This window comes from Oryx dammah, unplaced genomic scaffold, assembly GCF_014754425.2.
Source record: "Oryx dammah isolate SB20612 unplaced genomic scaffold, SCBI_Odam_1.1 HiC_scaffold_21, whole genome shotgun sequence".
Classification (NCBI taxonomy): Eukaryota; Metazoa; Chordata; class Mammalia; order Artiodactyla; family Bovidae; genus Oryx; species Oryx dammah.
The window spans coordinates 19,663,766-19,684,590 of NW_024070205.1; the positions used below are offsets into that span (position 1 = coordinate 19,663,766).

General features: G+C 33.6%; 1 protein-coding gene across 4 annotated transcripts in view; it reads right to left on the minus strand.

Annotated features, from left to right (window-relative positions):
• The window catches only part of CEP350 (centrosomal protein 350), a 153,715-nt gene that overhangs the window by 32,977 nt on the left and 99,913 nt on the right, over positions 1–20,825 (minus strand). For 3 of the 4 annotated variants that reach the window (XM_040263872.1, XM_040263870.1, XM_040263871.1), the window contains 4 exons: positions 16,942–17,088; positions 15,030–15,187; positions 7,978–8,100; positions 6,671–6,870 (listed from right to left, as the gene is read on the minus strand). In XM_040263872.1, coding sequence (XP_040119806.1) covers positions 6,671–6,870; positions 7,978–8,100; positions 15,030–15,187; positions 16,942–17,088 — 628 coding nt within the window. The remainder of the gene's footprint in view (positions 1–6,670; positions 6,871–7,977; positions 8,101–15,029; positions 15,188–16,941; positions 17,089–20,825) is intronic. The other variant, XM_040263873.1, reaches the window with a different exon arrangement.

The following is a 20,825-nucleotide window of genomic DNA, read 5'->3' on the forward strand; positions in this document are numbered from 1 at the left end:
GATGGCATCATTGACTTGATGGACATGGGTTTGGGTGGACTCCGGGAGTTGGTGATGGACAGGGAGGACTGGCGTGCTGCGGTTCATGAGGCCACAAAGAGTCGGACATGACTAAGCAACTGAACTGAAGTAAAATGAATAAATTGTGGTATATTTATAAACTGAAATGTTACACAGCAATACAAATGAATGAACTGTATGCATCGATGGAGATATACTATGAATTTTACTCAGCACTTTTGGAACTTGTAGCACTGTCTTGCCTCTGAAATTTCCTGTCCACTGTGGCCTCGGCTCTAAGAAAACAAATACTTTTGACAGTAAACAGAAAATTCTTGACATTATACTTGTATAATCTTAAGAATGTACACTGCTTTCATTCTGTCACCATGGATATAATGCCCCACAAGGATTAAGTTATACTTTGGCTCAATATTGATAAAATTAGATATCAGTTACTATTATTATCACCATGTGCTCAGTCGTGTCAGACTTCTTGTGACCCCTTGGACTGTAGCCTGTCAGGCTCTTCTGTCCATGGGATTTCCCAGGCAAGAATACTGGAATGGGTTGCCATTTCCTTCTTCAGGGGATCTTCCTGACCTGGGGATCGAACCCGTATTTCCTACTGGCAGTCAAATCCTTTACCACTGAGCCACCTGAGAAGCCCAACAAAAGAAATACCTATACCCCAAAGAATGTTTTACTTTAATAAACATTTACAAAATTACATTTAATAAACTGCCTGTATATACCATATTTATCTATTTACTTGTTGATAGAAACTTGGATTTTTCATCTTTTGGCTATTGTGAATAATGCTGCTATAAACATGGGTGTACAAATAGCTCTTTGAAAACTTGGTTTCAATTCTTTTTGGTATATATGTATATAAACCCAGAAGCAGAATACAGTAATTCTATTTTTAATTTTTTGAGGCACTGATATACTATTTCCATAATAGTTACAACTATTTTACATTCCCATCAGCATTGCACACAGGTTCCAATTTCTCCAAATCCTTGTCACCGTTTTCTTTGAGAATAGCTTTCCTAATAGATATGAGTGTGTATTTCACTGTATTGCTGACTTTTGAAGAGTTATATTTCAATAGGAGTCTAGCAACATTTTGACACTTTTAAAGAAATATGGACTATAGCAGAAAAACACCAAAACTTTGTAAAATGTTTAATCTGTTGGTGTTGTCCAATATGGTAGCCACCAGCTTCATGTTGCCTTAAGTTCAATTTCTCAGTTCTACCAGCTAAATTTCAAGTGCTCAACAGCCATTTAAAAAATCAGGCTTTGGAAAAAAGACCCAAGAGCTCTTCTCTGAATAATATTTTATAACGTTTTATGAAAGAAAGATACACTCCTTAATGATGGACATCTGTCAGATCTCTTGGACCCCAAGCTTACTTTTAATCCCTCATTGATTATTTGATGATTTCCTGCCACATGAGTTCCTTGTCACCCAAGACAGGACCCGAAAAGCCAATTGGCAGCTTCCTTGCTGGGCACTGGAACTTGGGCATTGAAACTAGGTGTCCCGGTAGAAGACCTCATTACAAAAGTGAAGAACCTGAAAAAGAAGGCTCCAGGTGGCCTCTACTTTAGGTGGCTTTTGGTGGTGACAGTGGGTTTTTCAGAGGTTGCAAAGTGGTGCAGAAGTGGCATGACTAGAGATTGACTAAAACAGTAGTTTTCTTTAGTGCTCTGGCGAGCAGCTGCTAGAGCAGTCTTCTCATCAAGCCAGGTCTCTGCTGTGGTTTTAGAACTTCCTCTAGAAGCTCAGTGTAGAGCTGGCTCTCCAGTCAACTCAAAATTTTATTAACCACTACATGGTCTTCAGAAAGTTACTTTTCTGCTTGGTCTTAGTAAACTTCAGTTATTCCAACAATGTGCCCTAATGGGTACACACCATTCTTTTTCTTAATTTTTCTTTTACTTACATCATTTAGCTCATTAACTACACTATTCCTAAGCAATATTTGGTGAGATTGAAATTGTCTTTATCACATTTACCCAGTAACACTTTCCATGATCATATAGGTCAACAGTTCCTGACAGATAGAGGTTTGAATAACAACTAGTCTTGATTTGCCCTCTAGACATAGTTGGAAATGTTTTCTACTTCTATTATAGCCAATGATGAAACCTGAGAAATTGAATCTGTTTACCAGGTCCTCTTAAATTTCCTTTCAAGATGGACAAGTCTAGCAGAATTTGAGGCTACAGAATGAGGATGTGGAAATTGACACAGAAGTAAGCCTTTACTGAAGAAACTAAATAAAAATTGCTAAGGATAAAGAGGAGCACTACAGATGAACCGCATTCACTGCATCATTAGTTCTGGGTATCACGTGGTATGTATAGCTAAACAGCATACCGTTTAGTTTTGTTTGCTTTTAATTTTCTATAAAAGAAATCAAACTGTTTATAGTCTTCTGTGATTTGAGATTCTTATATGTTGACTTGTATACTGTAATTTTTTCATCTTTACTGAGCATAACATGTAAATACACCACAATTTATTAATCCATTTTCCTATTTAATGTGGGTGGTTTCCTTTTTTCCCCCTGCCATTTCAAATACTGCTGTTATGAACAATGTCACATATATCTCCTAGTATAGATAAATACTTATAGATATCTATATGTATATCTCTATAATATCAGTATTTATAGATAGCTTTATTTATATCCATTTATTATCTATGTAAAAGTTCTCTACAGCAGTGGTTTTAAGATTTTTTTTACCTTTATCATAGTATTTATCCTTACTATGTATGACATAATGATATTTTCTATTCTATTTCTATTTTAAACAATGCTGACTATAATCCACTAAACAGATTTCATGCATCTTTAATGGGACAAACCAGAACTTGAAAAACAATGCTATAAGACAGCAGTTCCCAAACACTTTGGTCTCAGGACCACTTTACACTCTGTAAAAGTACTGAAGACCCCCCAAAACTTTAGTTTATGTAGTTATAGACACAGTTATATCTATCAGTACTTACCATAACAGAAATTAAAATCCATAAAATTTTTAATTTATTAAAAAATAAGAGTAATAAACCTTTATGTGTTAACATAAATTACATTTCCTAAAATTCAACACAGTACTTTTTTTGAAAAAATGAAGTTTAGTTGAAAGAAGAGAAACTTTTATTAACACAGTAAAATAAAATCTTTAATGGCTGGCTTAACAAAAGACAGGTGGATTCTGATATTTACTTCTGTATGCAATCTGTGGTTATATGTTGATTTGGCTGAAGCGTATGCAGAAAATCTGGCTTCACACAAATGATACATAATAAGAAAAAGAAAGAGTATTTTAACAGTATTTACAGATAATTAGATATCCTTTTTTAATGCCACACCAAAGGTGGACAATTAGTAGTTTCTTCAATGTTAGCTGTAATGTGAAATCTTTCACCATTATCAGTGAACTTTTCATAATCTGTTACATTAAAATCCACAGTCTGATCTTTCACCTTAGTAGGATCTTTTACCCATACATGATTTTCTAATCCTCACTGGTCATTTGGAAAATATTGGTTTACTGAGTTATTAGGAAGATCTTTTCAAATATTCGCACATTTTATCACACAATATGAAAAGATGACTTTGACTGATATCATCACTCATACCAGAAAAGTCTGGAAAGCAGTCAAGCTCACAACAGGGGAAATAGCATTGCTAAAAGCCCTAATGTTCACTTGAAAGTTTTAATTTTATTATCAACAATAAACACTATCAGTTGTTTTTCTTGAAAAGTCAGAGCTGCTTCATTTATTTCTGAAAAATTGCTTATAAATACTCAAGACTGAATAACCACAGTTTGTTGGTCATTTAAGTAAACATGGTACCACATGAAAAAAAATGGCTAGTTCAGCTTGCAAATCAAATAACTAGCTTTTCTTCAAGATAAATGTCATGCTTTGGCAAACACAAGTGCTTTATGAATATTTTCTATTTGGTCACACAGAATATTAAAAAGATATGTATGCAAAGTTGAGATTCAATAATTAATATTTAAATTAATTATACAAATATTTAAAATTACATAAAATGTAAGAATGGCATCTTTCTACTGTGAGTACAGGGTTGTGAACAGTACGACAACCACTATGTGATTTGGCTCTACTGCCGTGATTCATATGAACACATCAGCAATTTTACCCACCATTATTTTTATACTATCAGTGTAATGATGACACAGTAAAAAAGGCAAACAACATGTCAGTATTATTCAGACCTTCTGAAAGGATCTCAGAGACCAAGGACCATACTTTAGGATTTATACTTGGCAACAGAATTGCTGAATTACAGGGCATACGTACTTGGCTCTATTATTTTTATTATTTTATTGATGATTTTTAATGCCTCACCTTTCAACCTGTTTTTCAAAGTAGGTTTAATAATTAACACTTACATCAGCAGTTCTTTGTTCCACCTACAAACCAACAGGTTTGATGGGTGTTTTCAATGGGGTGAATGATGGCTCCCCCCAAAATATGTCGATGTCTCAATCCCCAAAACCTGTGAATACAATCTTATTTGGAAAAAAGGTCTACAGATGTAATGAAATTAAGGATCTCATGATGAATCATCTGGGATTATATGGGTATGCCTTAAATTCAATGACAAGTTTCCTTATGAGTCAGAAGAGGAGAAAGATACAGAGAAGACTATCTGAGACTGAGTTAAAAGCAGACACAAGGAATGCCTGTAGCATGCCACCAGAAGCTGGGAGACGAAAGAAAGAGCTGAGTCCTGGACCCTTCAGAGGGAGCACACAGTCCTGCCAACACCCTGATTTTGTACTTCTGGCCTCCAGAAGTGAGCGAACAACAAAAATCCCCCACCAAATTTCTGGTAGTTAGGGCAGCCCTAGGAAATGAACATTGGCATGCAATGGTATTTAAGATTTTATGCTCTGATTACTAATGAAGTTGAACATCTTTTCATATGTTTATTGACTGTTTATAGAGTTTCTTATTTGTGAACCATTTGCTCTTTTGCCTATTTTTTAAATGTGGTTATCACTTATTATTGATTCACAGGAGTTGCCTATATATTTTATTTATTTATTATTATTATTTTTTCTCTTATTTTGCCTATATATTTTTGATACTATTCCTTTGTCTGTTGTATATGCTGCAAATACGTTGTTTTACTTTATGGTGTATTAATAAACAATTTATTAAAGTCAAATTTATATATCTTTCCTTTTATGATTTTTGTCTTATATAATGTGAAAGAAAACTTCCCAGCTCCCTGATGTCATAAAGATATCCTTTTATATTGTCTTCTAAAAGTTTTACAGCTTAAATTTCACATTTACACTCTTCTCCCCCACTAGAGGTAGATCTTTTCACATTGTCAGGTAGGGACCCAACTTTATTTTCACTTCTCACAAAAGTTATTGGAGATTTACTCCTTCCTTCACTAGTCTCCTGAGTTATCTGTGTCAGCAGTCAACTTTCATATACTCACAGGTCTTTTTCTGGGCTATTTGTTTAACAGTCTATTTGTCTAACTCTGATAACAAAAATCAGAAGCCCAGCAAGATTTCTTTGCAAAGTTTGACAGCTCCTTTTAAAATTTATATGGAAAAGCAAAGGACTAAAACACAATGCAAGAACTTACCAGTTTCAAGACTTTTAGAACGGCTAAGTTCTTGCATTGCTTTTTAGTCCTTTGCTTTTTCATATGAACTTTAAAAGGAGCTGTCAAACCTTGCAAAGAAATCTTGCTAGGCTTCTGCTTTAAATTGTCTTGAATTTATCATTAAAGTCACAGAGAATTAACATCTTTATGATACTGAATCTGTCGTGAATATGGAAAAGTTCTATTTATTTTGGTCTTCTCTAATGTTTCCTAAGAAAATTCTAAATTTTTCTCCATAAAGATCTTGTATACTTTTTAAAATTTATAAATGGCATCTCTTTTAAAAATTAGATTTTTCTAACAGATTTCTGCTTATCTATAGACATGCAGTTGAGTTTTATTTATGGATTGTATATCCGGCAACTTTCTATCCCTTTTTAATTCTAATAACTGACATGTAAATGCTGGATTTTCTATGTGCATAGCCTTCTCATCTGCAATAATGAGAGTTTTGCTTCTTCCTTTCATTCTACAGGTGAAAATAAGCAACTCTGATCTCCAAATTCAAAGGGAAAACTTTCTAAGTTTTATCATTAAAATATGAAGTCTGTTGCAGGTTTGGTTTTTTGTTTTTGTTAATAAATAACCTATATTGAGTAAAGAAAGTTTCCTTGTATTGCTAATTTGATTTGAGATTTGTTTTATTACAAATGTTTTGTATTTTATTAAGTGTTTTTTTCTGAATCTTTGAGATATATGTACTTTTTCTCCTTTAATCTTTTACCACATTATCAATTTTAGTATGTGTTAAACCCTACTTGGTCCTAGAATAACCTATTTCCATTTCATGGAATTTACCCATTTGTTCTAAGTTTTCAAGTATATTAGCATAAAAGTATTTACCATATTCTCTTATCTTTCCAATTCTGAAGCATATATGTTTGTATCACCTTCTTACCCTTAATCATTCATATTTTTTAAGATAATGAAGTAAATCTTTCATTTATATCAGGCTTTAGAATGTAGTCTGGATAGTTAGTATTTATTACCTTTCTGTTCAGCTCTCTGGTCCTCCAGCTCTTTCTTAGGAGTTTTAGGTTTTATCAATTCTTTGTCCCAGGCAGCCAAAGCTTGTTTTTCCATTTGACGAATTTCTGCTTCCTCTGCATCTAAACGTCGCTTCCACTCTAACAGCTCTTCTGCATGTTGTCGCCGCTGCATTAGTTTTTGCTCTCGTTTTGTCAGAAACCTATGGTCGCACCATGAAGAATAGTGAGAAAACAAATCTATAGGCAGAAATCACTTAAAGAGGTTTATTACTCATTATATTATCCACAAACTGTTTAACAACAGGACATTCATAATATTCCTCTGAAAACAGTTTTTGAGAGAACAGAAGCTTTGTAAGTGATCTTATTCAGGAAATGAGAGAATTTATGTTCTACTTGTAGTTAACTGTTTGGAAGATTAGCAAAGGAAAAACAGTGGTAAATTCAGAAAAAAATTTTTTCAGAATATTCAGCCAACCATGACTGATAGTACTTATATATTCAATCCTCATAGGTGATTCTTTTTTCATAACAGAAGGTATAAAGAATTTATTCTGAAGGCTCAGACCAAAAAACACACAAACTCAAAACAAAGACCAAAACAACAACAACAAAAACCCCCAAAATCCCAAGCAAGCAAGCAAACAAAAAACATATTCTTGTCCCTTTTTGACCTTTATTTCAAATTCAGTCTGGTTTTGCTTCAGGTATAGTGAAGCATTACCTGGGAGATGCCATGTCAAGTGATAATCTATATCTGTTTTTCATGGATAGAAACAATGAGCACCACAGTCAGATGCCTTACGCATAAAACATAACTATTTATTTACTTGAGTAAAAAATAAGTATGCACCAAATCCTCAAACTTCTCAATTTAACCCAATCTCTGAAATTAGATAGCCTAACAGATCCTGGCTCCAAAGGGTTAGAGAATAGCATTGATTTAGGAAAAGTTATTTGAGAAGTTAAAAAGCTTCTATTAAGCTCTCCTCACATGTAGATGCCATAGCTAAATAAAAGGTGGGCTGCTCATATTACAAGTGTTAGATCTGTAGTGGTAGCTAATCAACAAAAAGGCATTCACATATCCAACACACACTTAATAAAAAGCACAAGAACTGTCACTCTACTTTTTGAACAATCAGCATGTCAAATAATTGTGGGAACAAAAAGGTAAAATCTACAGGACATTTGACAAGAGGCCCCTAAGCTGTTAGAAAAAAGAAAGAAAAAAAAAGCAATAAAAACAAGCAAAAAGAACAGAGCATGCTCTATCAAAGAGTGCACTGAAAAAGGTGCAAAGTTACCTGACCAACTGGTTGTAGATATACAGCTGGAATTTGGGATGAAGGTTGGGAAAACAGACACTGAGAGAGGCCCAGTGATGAGACGTAAAGACAGAGAAGAAGTAGTGAACAGGAGAGCAGTGTCTACAAAATAAGGAGGAAGATTTTAAAACCAAGAGATCAAGACGTAGAAAGAGTGAGAAAGGGAAAGCATAAGAGCCGAGCACAGAACTTTAAATATGCTTCCTGAACAACATTATAAGCCACTTGGTTAAAGCAAGTGTTATACTTTGTGTGACATATAAAACATCTGCTTTTATAGATCTTACCAATGATTTCTGAATATACATGCCTTTCTTCTCAGATGTTGCTTAACCATCATCTATACTTTCAGGTAAATTTATTTGTGAGTAAAGTAATGAGGAGTGTGAAGCTAAGTAAGTTTTTTTCTCATAAGCTTTAACATAAGAGTACAACAATTATGGCCATGAACCTCGCATATCAGCAATTCTACACATATATGTAATCTTAAACAAGTAATTTTTGTATCTGTGTCTTATCATATATTTTAAACTTGAATTTAAATTTAAAAAGCACTACATTTGCCTTACTTAACTCACCATCATAATCTAGCTTGAAAATAGTTTAGAAAATTAATTTATAATAAATATATCTTGTTCATATCTACAACATAAAACTTACTGCTAACTGGACCTAGTGGAGCTATCTTGCTTTATATTTAACAAAGGCCCATTTAAATAATAATACTGGAATACCCATTCTATAAAATATTAGGGTACATAATTAAGAATAAACTAAGTAGGAATTCCCTGGGAATCCAGTGATTAGGACTCAGTGCTTTCATTGCTTCACTGCAATGGCCCAGGTTCGATCCCTGGTCAGTGAAGTAACATCCTGCAAGCCACATGGTGTGGCTCCCCTACCCCAAAAAAGAGAGAATAAACTAAGCTAGTTCCAGTAAATACTACCAGTAGTTTAAAAGAAAAAAAAAATCATGCTGTGGACAGTTCAATCAATCATAAGGTTAAAAGTAGTAAGAAATTCCATATGTTAAACTTATAAAAGTAGGAAAAAAGCACTAGTTTCTCTTTTTAAAAAAATTTTAAATAGATCATTGTATATATGAAAGGATACATAAGTCTAGTAATAGGTTTAAAAAGGTTAATTCTCTTTGACAGAGCATGCTCCTGCTCACATGCACACAGTAACTTGTAGATCAAGGCCAACACTTACTGCCTTGGAAGAGCAAGGAATAATATATCAGTAAGTCACAGATGTGAGAAAATCTAGGTATGAATCCAGTCACTCATTTGGAATTTAAAAAGTATGTAGAATCTTGACTACATGTATATCTTTAGATAACTACATGTATAGATGATTTCAAGTCTGTTTCCCCACATACAACTTAATATTCACTTTCTCTCTCTCTCCCTCCTTCTCTCTATTGTTTCTGGATTGCCTTGATTTTCTGCACTGAAGTGCAAGGAAAAACAATTTTACCAACTTTCAATAAGACCCTGCACTCTTCCTTGCCCCTCTTTATGAATGTATAATAAGCTTATTTTGATGCCAATTATCAAAATATTAGGCAAAAACAAATGTACTTCAAAAAAGATTCAAAAATTCTATTCATAACATTCAAATGTCACCCACCCTCTTAAGTATATAACAGCTAAATGCATGCATGACCTAGTAGAAAAAGTAGAATATTGGAACATGTGAAATAAACTGTAAAAAAAGAAAAAATACATATTAAATGTTTTTGTCCAATTCAATATAGAGAATAATAACTTTCTCTCTTAGAACAAATACTAATCATTTACTTCTCATTTACAAAGATTAAAGTATATTCAAAAGCTCTAGGGTAGAAATGAACAATAAAAGAAATGCTAAAAAAAAGAAAGCAGTATAAGAGATAGTATTAAGAAAAGTTTAAAGCTGGAATTTCTTCCCACAAACATGTTCCTTACTTAATATACATATATTCTAGAATTCAAGAGGGTCCTCCAAAAGTTGATTAAAATTGAGATAAAAGCAGTAATACTTCACACTAGAGTTAAAAATCCTTCGAGATGCTGCACAAGTAAGACAAAATTATGAATGATGGAGACACAAATGCCTACTCATAGAAAATGCTACTGATACACCTTATGCTGTTGTCAAGGCATTCCTCAACAAGGCCTCTGGTGGTTACAGAAGAGAATGAGAATGAGACATATGACAGATTTAATCTAGTATGGAAATAGTGTTCCTATGATGCTTAAGCCTAAGAAATTCAAAAGAAAGTAAAAATGTTAGACTCTAACATTTCAGCCATGCAGCCATTGAACCTTGGTAATCAGCCACTGAGCACTTGCCCAGCTTCAACAAATACTATTTAGAAGGTCAATTTCTACAAAGACAACTTTAAGTTAAAAAAAAAAGTTACAACATTGAAAACAGATATGCTAACTCAATTTTCACTGTAGCTGGCTGAAGTCCACAAGGCAGGGTTCTAGTTCGAGCTCTGCCATTATGCTACCTGTGTGACCTAGGGCAAGGCACTCAATCTCTATTGGCCTCAATTTCACCCTGTAGAACCAAGAGACTGTAACAGACAACTTCCCTAAAATTCCCTAGTTTCAACATTTTATGATTCTTTCTTCATTTAAGTACCTTCTCACACTTTTTGAAAAATACATACCTCAACACATTGCTAGACCATGTAATATGAGAAGCCTTTTTTCCCACTGAGCTAATAGTGCACTGTATTCCAACAGATTCTAAAACTACATTACAATTTGAAAGAGAAGAATTATGATCTAAATTTTAAATAAAACTTTCAGTTCTAAAGTCATCTGGTTCTGAAAGATATTAAACAACATATAAAACCTAACACTTAAATTATTTTGATTTTTTTCTGGATCTAAACAGTTCTTTATTTCTATATTGTTACAGGTAAAAATGAAACAGTGCTCTTAACTTTAAAATGAATCAATTCTCTCATTTCTAATGATATTCAAAAAAGATAAATGAGCATATGGATAGTACTGACATAAAAGAAAACACAGTATATTTTTCCTACAGCAAAATCTATTGAATTGTTTAATAATCTGCATATACTGTACTTAAATAAATGAAGTAATACAGGTGCATTATCCTTAATCTAGGAAGCAAAGGAAAAAAAGAACATATTATTAGACTATCAGGATTTATTCATCCACTACATTTAGTCTAGAACTTTCTCTAAGAAAACTGTATATCTAATTTAGGCAATGATATTTAATACATTGTTTAAAATTTTAATTAAAATGTCTTATTTAATGGAATAGTGCAAATCCAAAGTATTTAATTTTGAACACTCATCAAGAAAATCTCTGTGATATGTACTCTTTTCAGTAAAAATGTCTTCTTCTGAGTTTCTTAGCATTAGACTTTTATACACTTTACTAAAGGAATCTGATATTTATTCTTTTTTCTACCTTGACAGTAAGCTTTTCAAGAGCAGGGTTTATGTTTGATTCATCTTCATGTCCCTCAAAACCTACTATATTCACACAATTCTCAGTAAATAATTGCTGAGAGAATAAATATACAATTAATAAATAAAGAACAAGCTGCTGTTAACAAATGAAAGAAAAAGTGCACTATGTCCTATTTTAACACTTAATGAGGAAGATAACATCCTTCTTTCAGTGTTTCATTTGCTCAGTAAATAATTTTCCTAAAACAGAACTGTCAACTTAACAGGAAGTCAAATGCATGGTTTTTTCCCCATGAGTATCTGTTTCACAACTTTATACTGTAAATAATTCCCCCCACAGCAGTAAACAAAACTCAGATTTCATTTACCAATAATTATAAAAAAAATGAGGTCTAAAGAGTGTGGCTTTTGCAAACATACTGATATTTTCATTGTAACTAACTTTTTCCATAGTTTAAATTTCTTTTGCTTTTCACTATATTGAGAAATGGAAATTATTTCTAAAATGTCAACTTGTTAAATAGGTCAAGAAAAGCCACAGATTAGAAATTTTAACAAAGGTATTATTGTTTCAGGGAAACATTAATGAAGGAAATCTTTAATTGTAGCCAAGAATAGTTTCAACATTTCAGAAAAAATATTTATCACAGAATCAAAGTTCAAAGAGTTAACAATAAGCAGTAATACATAATGAAAAACTTCCTCCCAAAGTTATCTTAACTTATCGAGAAGGCTGACTCTTTTCTGACAGGTATTTTATAATAATAAAATAGTAATCTCTTGGAAGACTGCCTTTTCCAATCTACAAAGCAAATAATAGTACTTAGTAGCAAAGGCTTAAATGATTTTGTCATTAGTTATTTACTGTAGCAAATGACTACAAAATTAACTCATTCTATTTATTGAGCTGATATCCCAATATCGTTGAAAGAGATCGAACTCTCAAGTTTTGGTAATCTGAACGGTATTCAAAAATTAGTTTTCACATTACAGTAGGGGTCTGAACTCCATAGGTCCACTTACATGTGGATTTTTTTTTCAATAAATATTACAGTACTGCATGACTGTGGTTGGCTGAATCTGAAGATGTACAATTGCAGATACAGAGGAACCACATATATGGAGGAATCACAAATATTAAAAAGCAGAGACATTACTTTGTCGACAAAGGTGTGTATAGTCAAAACTATGGTTTTTCTAGTAGTCACGTATGGATGTCAGAGTTGGACCATAAACGAAGCTGAGCACCGAAGAATTGCTGCTTTTAAACTGTGGTGTTGGAGAAGACTCTTGAGAGTCCCTTGGATTGAAAGGAGATCAAACCAGCCAATCCTAAAGTAAACCAGTCTTGAATATTCACTGGAAGGACTGATGCTAAAGCTGAAACTCCAGTACTTTGGCCACTTGATGTAAAGAGCTGACTCACTGGAAAAGACCCTGATGCTCAGAAAGACTGAAGGCAGGAGAAGGGGACAACAGAGGAGGATGAGATGGTTGAATGGCATCACTGACACGATGGACATGAGTCTGAGCAAGCTCCAGGAGGTGGTGACGGACAGGGAGGCCTGGCATGCTGCAGTCCATGGGGTTACAAACAGTTGGGACACGACTGAGCTACTGAACTGAATTGATCATAGAAGTTATAGGTGAATTTTCAACCATGTAGATGGTTAACATTCCTAATCCTTCTGTCCCTCAATGTTCAAGGATCAACTGTACATTGTTCTAGAGATTAAAAAAAAATCGCATAACCTCCCTTTTTAATGCATTGCTAGTTTTGAAAAATACACCTGTTCATCCTCAAATTTCAGCATCATCTTCCGAACATTAAAACTAATTTCTTTGCTGTCTTTACCCCTTCCCTCCCATAAACACAAAAGTATTGTTTCAAACAATAAATCAAGAAGTCACTGAATGCTTTAAGGCCTATTCTCTTTGACAAATTTCTCAAAAATTTATTGCAGTAGTTGACAAAGGAAGGGAGAGCAATGTTTCAAAAAATTCTAGGTGTTTAATATTTTGGGCTCTGAGAAAATAACAAAACTTAGAACAAAGTCAATATATTCAACTTTTAATTTGTTATTTAGGATTTTTAAAACTTTAACAAAATTGGAAATAAACACCACATAAACTGACTAACCTTACAAGCAGAATAAGTATTTCCTTCCACAGATGTGATTAACATTATTAGAATATTATTCACAGAGACCAGCAATGAAGACTTTACTGGTATAGACAAGCAAGAAATCAATGAAGAAATTTCCCGTGAAGCTCTTTTTCCTCCAACACTTATGACCCAAAGGCATTTACGAGGCAGATAGAAAATGTTTAATCAGTTATGAAAATTTATGATATAGATTATTCTGAATTAAAGATCCCTGGAGCAATACAGTATGCCCACATAGGCTACTGGAAAGTTTGTCAGGAAAGGAAGAAAGAATTCCTACTTGAATATGTCTTAACTGGTCTAGTCCATGGAAATCTTAGAAAAGGCATTCTTATAAAATACGTAAATATTCAGTTTCCACTCCCTTATACTTTTTATTTTTAAAATTTATGTTTATTTTTTTAACTTATTTTCATAATCAATTTAGGTATTTTTAAGTTGTGAAATGCCAATTTTAAGTGACTGAAATGCAATTTCAATTAAGCAATGAAGTGCCAGTGTACAATACTGTACTTACAGTGAGTAAGATTTGACTTAGAACTGCTTGACTGTTCAGAACCTAAATCATAGGCTAGTATCACATATAAACACAGAACATCATTAAATCTGGTGATGCGTAGTACACTGCCAAGGATATCAAGGTACAATTTAAGTTCAATCTGTGACCCAAACTGCTAACATAAAATAGCAATCAACAAAAATTTTAAAGGACCTCTCTTCCATATTTAAAGAAGGTAGAAAATAGTCTACAAGCAGCTACTTTATATTTAATTAAATGTACATGCAAAAAAGTAAACTGTCAGGTAAATATCATTGGTATGGTCAAAGCTGGCATATGACTAAGCTATATCCAAGTAGTAGTAGCTTTCTCCAAGAGTCTTTAAAAAATAATCCTTAGAAATATTTTAGAAGAATGGTAGATAGCCAAATCATTCAACATCCTGGGAGAATTTCAGACTTTATGGTTTCAATTGAGCAACTGAGAATCACTCACGAGTTTAAGAGTTCACTCTTCTACCTGAGTAAGCCTGAGAGTTATCAGAGTCACAGGATAAGATCTCAAGCTATACCACTGAATTGTTTTCCCAAGTTAGTGGACATGTCCTCAGATTTCAGAGAAGATAAAAATTTCACACTTACTCATAACTTTTAATAAAAGCAAGGAGAAAACATTATCATGGGTATATTTGCAAATACTACTTTAGTTTTAAAATAAGAAACCTGGCTGATTTAAAATAGAGAAAATTTGTTTTATAAATAAGGTCTATAGTTAATTGACTTCCAGGATGACTTAATCTACTAAAATGCAGCTGAAGCCATAAAATATTATGTTGTATACATCTAATCTAATGAAGTACATTAAAAATATTATTTGTTGCTACTACTTTCAGTATAAATGAGATACTTTAAAAAATGAATTACTTTTCATCCATGCGGCTTCTCATTTTCTTCAATTTCTGCATAATGCTGCTTGTTTCACTGCTAGAGATTGAAATAGGGGAAGGACTGCGGGTCTCCAAGTCAGTTGGAGCAGGACTGGCTGCTTTATTATCTTTTGTATCATCATCACTATGAGACTCCTGCAAACAAAAGGGGGTCAAATGTTATACTGGAATTTAAGATCTCAAACTGATTTAAACACTGTCATCTCAAAATTAATTTATCTTCTAAACAGTATTTGTAAAATAGCTGAAATTAAGGTATTACTTAAAGGACAAAATTATACTGCACAAGTAAAATGTATATATATGTCCTAACACAGTCCCTAGATTTGTTGCTTAGGAGGGACAAAACCTGAATAGCAATGAGCATGCCTAGCACCAGATCTTGATTTCTAAATAAGTATCCTCTTCAGAGAAACAGCTGAAACCAAGGTTGAGGCAGGAAAAGTAAAAAATGACTGAAACATCTTGTTTCAGAAAATAAGAAATTGCTCAAAGACTGATGAGTACATGTCAAAAGGACACAGAAACCTGCTTAAGAGGCTCCGAATGGCCCAACTTAAGAAAAAGTGAGCATCACAATAAATAATGATAGTAACAGATTTTAATGCCAAGAAAAATAGGAATCCGTGAGTCCATATTGACATAAATAAAAGAAGAAATTTAACTCTGATGAAGAACAGGAATTAATGTAGTCTCAAAATACCATCATGCAAAGCACTTATTAATGACAAAGGGAAAGAGGGTAACTATACAGTGAAATATGGTAGATGCCACCTTTAGTTACCCTCTTTCCCTTTATGATTGAGTCAACATCAACCCATTCCAGTATTCTTGCCTGGAAAATTCCACGAGCAAAGAAGGCTGGTAGGCTACAGGACATGGGGTCACAAAGAGTCGGAGCGACTGAACATGTATGCACACACATCAGTAATGAGATATATCGAAATCAGGTACCACCAGTTCGAATGCAGAGAAGAACACAGCATCACATCTGTTATATTCCTGCCAAAGATGCATAAACTGAATCTAATTATGAGGAAGCCTCAGACAAACCCAACTTGACCATTCTACAAAGTATCTGGCCTGTAATCTTCCAAAATGTGAAGGTCATGAGAATCAAGGAACCTTTCCAGACTGAAAGAGACTAAAGATATATGAAAACTAAATACAATATGTGCTTCTGAACTCACCTTTTGAAATAAGGAACACTATTGTGGCAACTGGAGAAACTTGAGTAGTGTTTGCAGATTAAATGGTAGTAATGTGTCAATATTAATTTGTTAGCAACATAACTCTTGCTCAGAAAATCAGAGCTCTTTTTATGTGTTTGAAACTTTCTATAAATTTGAGATTGCGTCAAACTGTAAAGTGTATTTTAAAAATCAAAGCAGTGAATATTAAAGCATTATTTAACTATATTTCTATACAATCTGAATCTTCCAACATTACATTGACACTACAATATTTCAGAATAAGTCCAATTTTGTTTTTGTCTGAATATCTCCTTTAGCCTTGTATCATTATATAAGACATTAGACAGCAGAAAGAGGTATCACATAAAGAGCAAAAAAATTAATTCCTCCCATTAATTCTGAAGAATATATTTGGATTGATTAGCAAAAAGCAAAGCTCTTTATCCCAACTGAGTTTATAAATGGAAAACATTTTGAAACTAATATATGACTTATGTGTCCCATTCAAAAGAATAATCCATGGGGAAAATAAAATTAGAACTCTTATTTTATATAAAGGCACATACATACAACTTTATCCTGGTGCATTACTATATCAGTGTTGGGATGAACACACATCCATCATGTAAGGAGGCAGAGTTAGGTGTTAGCAAGCAACATGAGGCAGAAAACAAACAAGAATTTCATGTAGTTTACCAATTTATTCTCCCCTGCAGACTTCAACTTCTCCTGCAGTTTTATGGTGGTCTGTCGGATCCTTTCTATCTCCTCCTGCTGTTTAAGAATCAGCTGTCTTTCCTTCCGAGCTGCCTTATTGGCTTCTTGAAGACGTTTAATTTCTGCCTAAGGTTTAAAGATTTAGGAGAAGGTTTAAAATTTGGAGAAGACTAATTCAAACTAATATTTTAAAAAGAAAATCCAATCATCACATATACAAAACTACATACATAAAGAACTTCAAGATAAAATAACACTGAAAAAGTTTTTAGTAGTGAAGGAGGAAAAATTTCTATCACTGTAAAATAATTTAACATGATTTAATCCTTAATTTAAGTAATTATAACCACAACAGAGTGATAATTTCATATCCCCTTTTAAAACTTAACATACCTTTCACATTTTTCCATAGTGCCTTTCAATCTTTACAATTATTTGTTTAATAATTGCATATCATGTAAAGTAATTAATATAACCATTATTCTATTATAAACTCCATCCCAAATAATGCTTTAATGCCTGTAATTGTTTCATACCATGGGCTAGTTCTTTAGGAGAGATTCCAAAAAGTAGGACAAACAAGTAAAAGAGAATGAATCATTTTATGGCCCTTAGAACAGTTTTTAAAATTGCTTTCAGAAAAGAATTTTCTCCACATAAAATGCCAACAGAAAACACTTAAGACAACATTGCATCAAACATTCTCCACACAGGATATTATTTTCTGTTGCTGCTGCTGCTGCTAAGTTGCCTCAGTCGTGTCCAACTTTGTGTGACCCCATAGACGGCAGCCCACCAGGCTCCCCCATTCTGGGATTCTCCAGGCAAGAACACTGGAGTGGGTTGCCATTTCCTTCTCCAATGCATGAAAGTGAAAAGTGAAACTGAAGTCGCCGACTCTTAGCGACCCCGTGGACTGTAACCCACCAGGTTCCTCCATCCATGGGATTTTCCAGGCAAGAATACTAGAGTGGGTTGCCACTGCCTTCTCCGTTTCTGTTGCTAACAGTGCGCAAAAGATGACACATTTCACCATTAATAATCATTAAAATTTAACAATTATCCTTTTTTATCATAAATTTCTTGTAATCTGTTTTCTCATCAATAAAGCATAATAAAGATATGTATAACATAAATTTCTTTAAATCATGTTTGAAAAATTTTGAAACTATCTGAAAATGCAGGCAAGTGCACAATAAACATCTAGTTTCCAAAATTAACACCTGTTAATATCCTGTCATATTTCCTCTTAGTCTTAAATTTTATAAAGAACTAAAATATTACAGATAACACCAGTTTGCAAACCTCTACCCCACTCCCTAAAGGTAACCACTACCATGGTATATACACTTCCACGGTATACAGCTTTTTAAAATTCTTCTACAAATATCTGTAGTTACCTGCAAAAATAAATATACTGCTTGGTTTGTATAATGTTTTACAATATTTTATAAATAATATCATACATACATATTTTCAATCTTGCTTTATTTACTAAATGTTGCTTTTATATATAGTCTCCATGTTGATTTGTCCCCAAATCCTGCATAAAATTACATTGGAGGTATATATATTTCATGGATCTGTTACCCCTATGGTTAGATGAGGCTGCTGTCTACTATTACAAATAATACTAAAATCAAAGGCCTTTCACTTTTTTGTCTCCTTGGGCGCATGTATAACTCCTCTCAAGCACAGTTCTCAAAGTACAGTCCATGGTCGTTAGGGGTTCCTGAGATCCTTTCTGGAGACTCTCTAACTATCTTCGTAATACTAAGACATTATTTATCTTTTCACTCTCATGTATATACAATGGCAACATGCACACTTTTAAGAAAATAATTCTATTTTCTAAAACAAACAAAATTAGTGAAAAGAGTAGTATTCAGATGTTTGCAAATCTTTATTGTCTGGCTTGATTTTTTTGTTCTGACTTGAGTTTTGGGGTTTTTAAAAATTTTTTTAGGTAGAAGTATCGTTGATTTATAATACTGTATTAATCTCAGTGTACAGCAAGTGATTCTTCTAAGATTATTTTCTATTATAGATTATCATAAGATATTGAATATAGTTCCCTATGCCATATAGTAATTCCATGTTGCTTATCTATTTTATGCACAGTAGTTTGTATCTGTTAATTCCATACTCCTAATTTATCCTATCCCACCCTCCACCATGGCTTGATTAAAAAAAAAAAAAAATACCATGCACTGATTATTTGGAAAATGTTTAGTTCACTCAGTTATGAAGATCTTCCAAATGTTCATATATTTCATTATACAATACCAAGAAAATCACAATTATTATCACTATGATCTTATAAGAAAAATTCTTTAGTTTTAGGTGGTAGATAGAAGTTTTTACCATTGGCAACAAATACTGTCAACTGTCTTCTCTGAAGTGCAAGCGCACTTTGTTCATTTTTGAGAAAATGACTGTCAAATACCCTATTCTGAATAAACATAGTTTGTCTCTGGATAACTCTTTCAGATAAGAATAGTATTCCACGAAAAAATGTGGCTAGCTCAGCTTGCAGCTGAAACAACTGTACAAATGCTTTCCCATGAGTTAATCACCTTTCCCAAATATCCAGGAAACGTGCATTATAGGCTTCCCATTCCTGTCATGCAGAATATGAAAAGAAGTACTCAAACGCCAACATAATAAAAATAATTTTACTAGACTTAATCAAGACATTCTTTAGTGAAATTAGCTTTTGTTCGCTGCAAGTGTATGGCAATGGAAGATACAAAGACTACTAGTAGTTTGGTGCCACTGCTTTGATTTGTGCTAAATAAGGCCTCAGCAGTTTTACCCACCATTGCTGCTGCACCATTTAGTGCAAATATCAATACATAAAAACGGCCAATTCACATCTCACTGTCCTCATGAAAACAGTTTTGATCTCCTTGTCCCACGAAAAAGGTCTAAGGGATTCCCAGAGCTCCACAAACCACCTACTAGCTTAGGCCCAAGTTTCTAAATCAATTAATGTATAATTTCACCCAATCTAAGACTAGCAGAAAGAAACTTTTTTAATGGGTTTTAACCCACTCCAGTGTTCTTGCCTGGCGAATCCCAAGGACGGTGGAGCCTGGTGGGCTGCTGTCTATGGGGTCGCACAGAGTCGGACACGACTGAAGCGACTTAGCAGCAGCAGAATATATTAAATATTTACCAGGCAATGTGAAACACATTTTATATATGTTACCTTGTTTAATCCTCACAACCACTATATGAAATATAATCTCACTTCAATAGATGGGGAGACTAAGCCTCAGAGGGTTACTTAAACTTGACCATGATTATACATTTGCAACTGGCAAAGCTGGAATTCAAGTAGTAACAACTAACATTTATTGAGCATTTACCTTTGTGCCAAGGTCAGTTCTAAATTTATTATATATATTACTTATTTATTCCTCTCAACAACAAAGTATGTTATTACTATTATGATCAGTTTATAGAAAATGAAACTGAGGCACAGATAAGTTAAGTAACTTTTCAAGATTATAAAACTAATAATTGGTAGATCTGGGATTTTAATCTAGGCAATCTGAATTTAAGGCTTCCCTTGGCTTAGTGGTAAAGAATCTGTCTGTCAACATGGGTCAATCCCTGGGTCGGAAAGATCCCCTGGAGAAGGAAACGGCAATCCATTTCAATATTTTTACCTAGGAAATCCAGTGGACAGAGGAGTCTGGTGCGCTCCAGTCCAGGGGCTTGCAAAGAGTTGGACAGGACTCAGTGACTAAACAACAACAGACAATCTGAATCTAGAGCCTGAATTCTGAACCATGACACTACACTGCCTCTCCAGGATTCAAATCCCAGGTCCTGCTAGGTCCACTAAGCCTAAATAT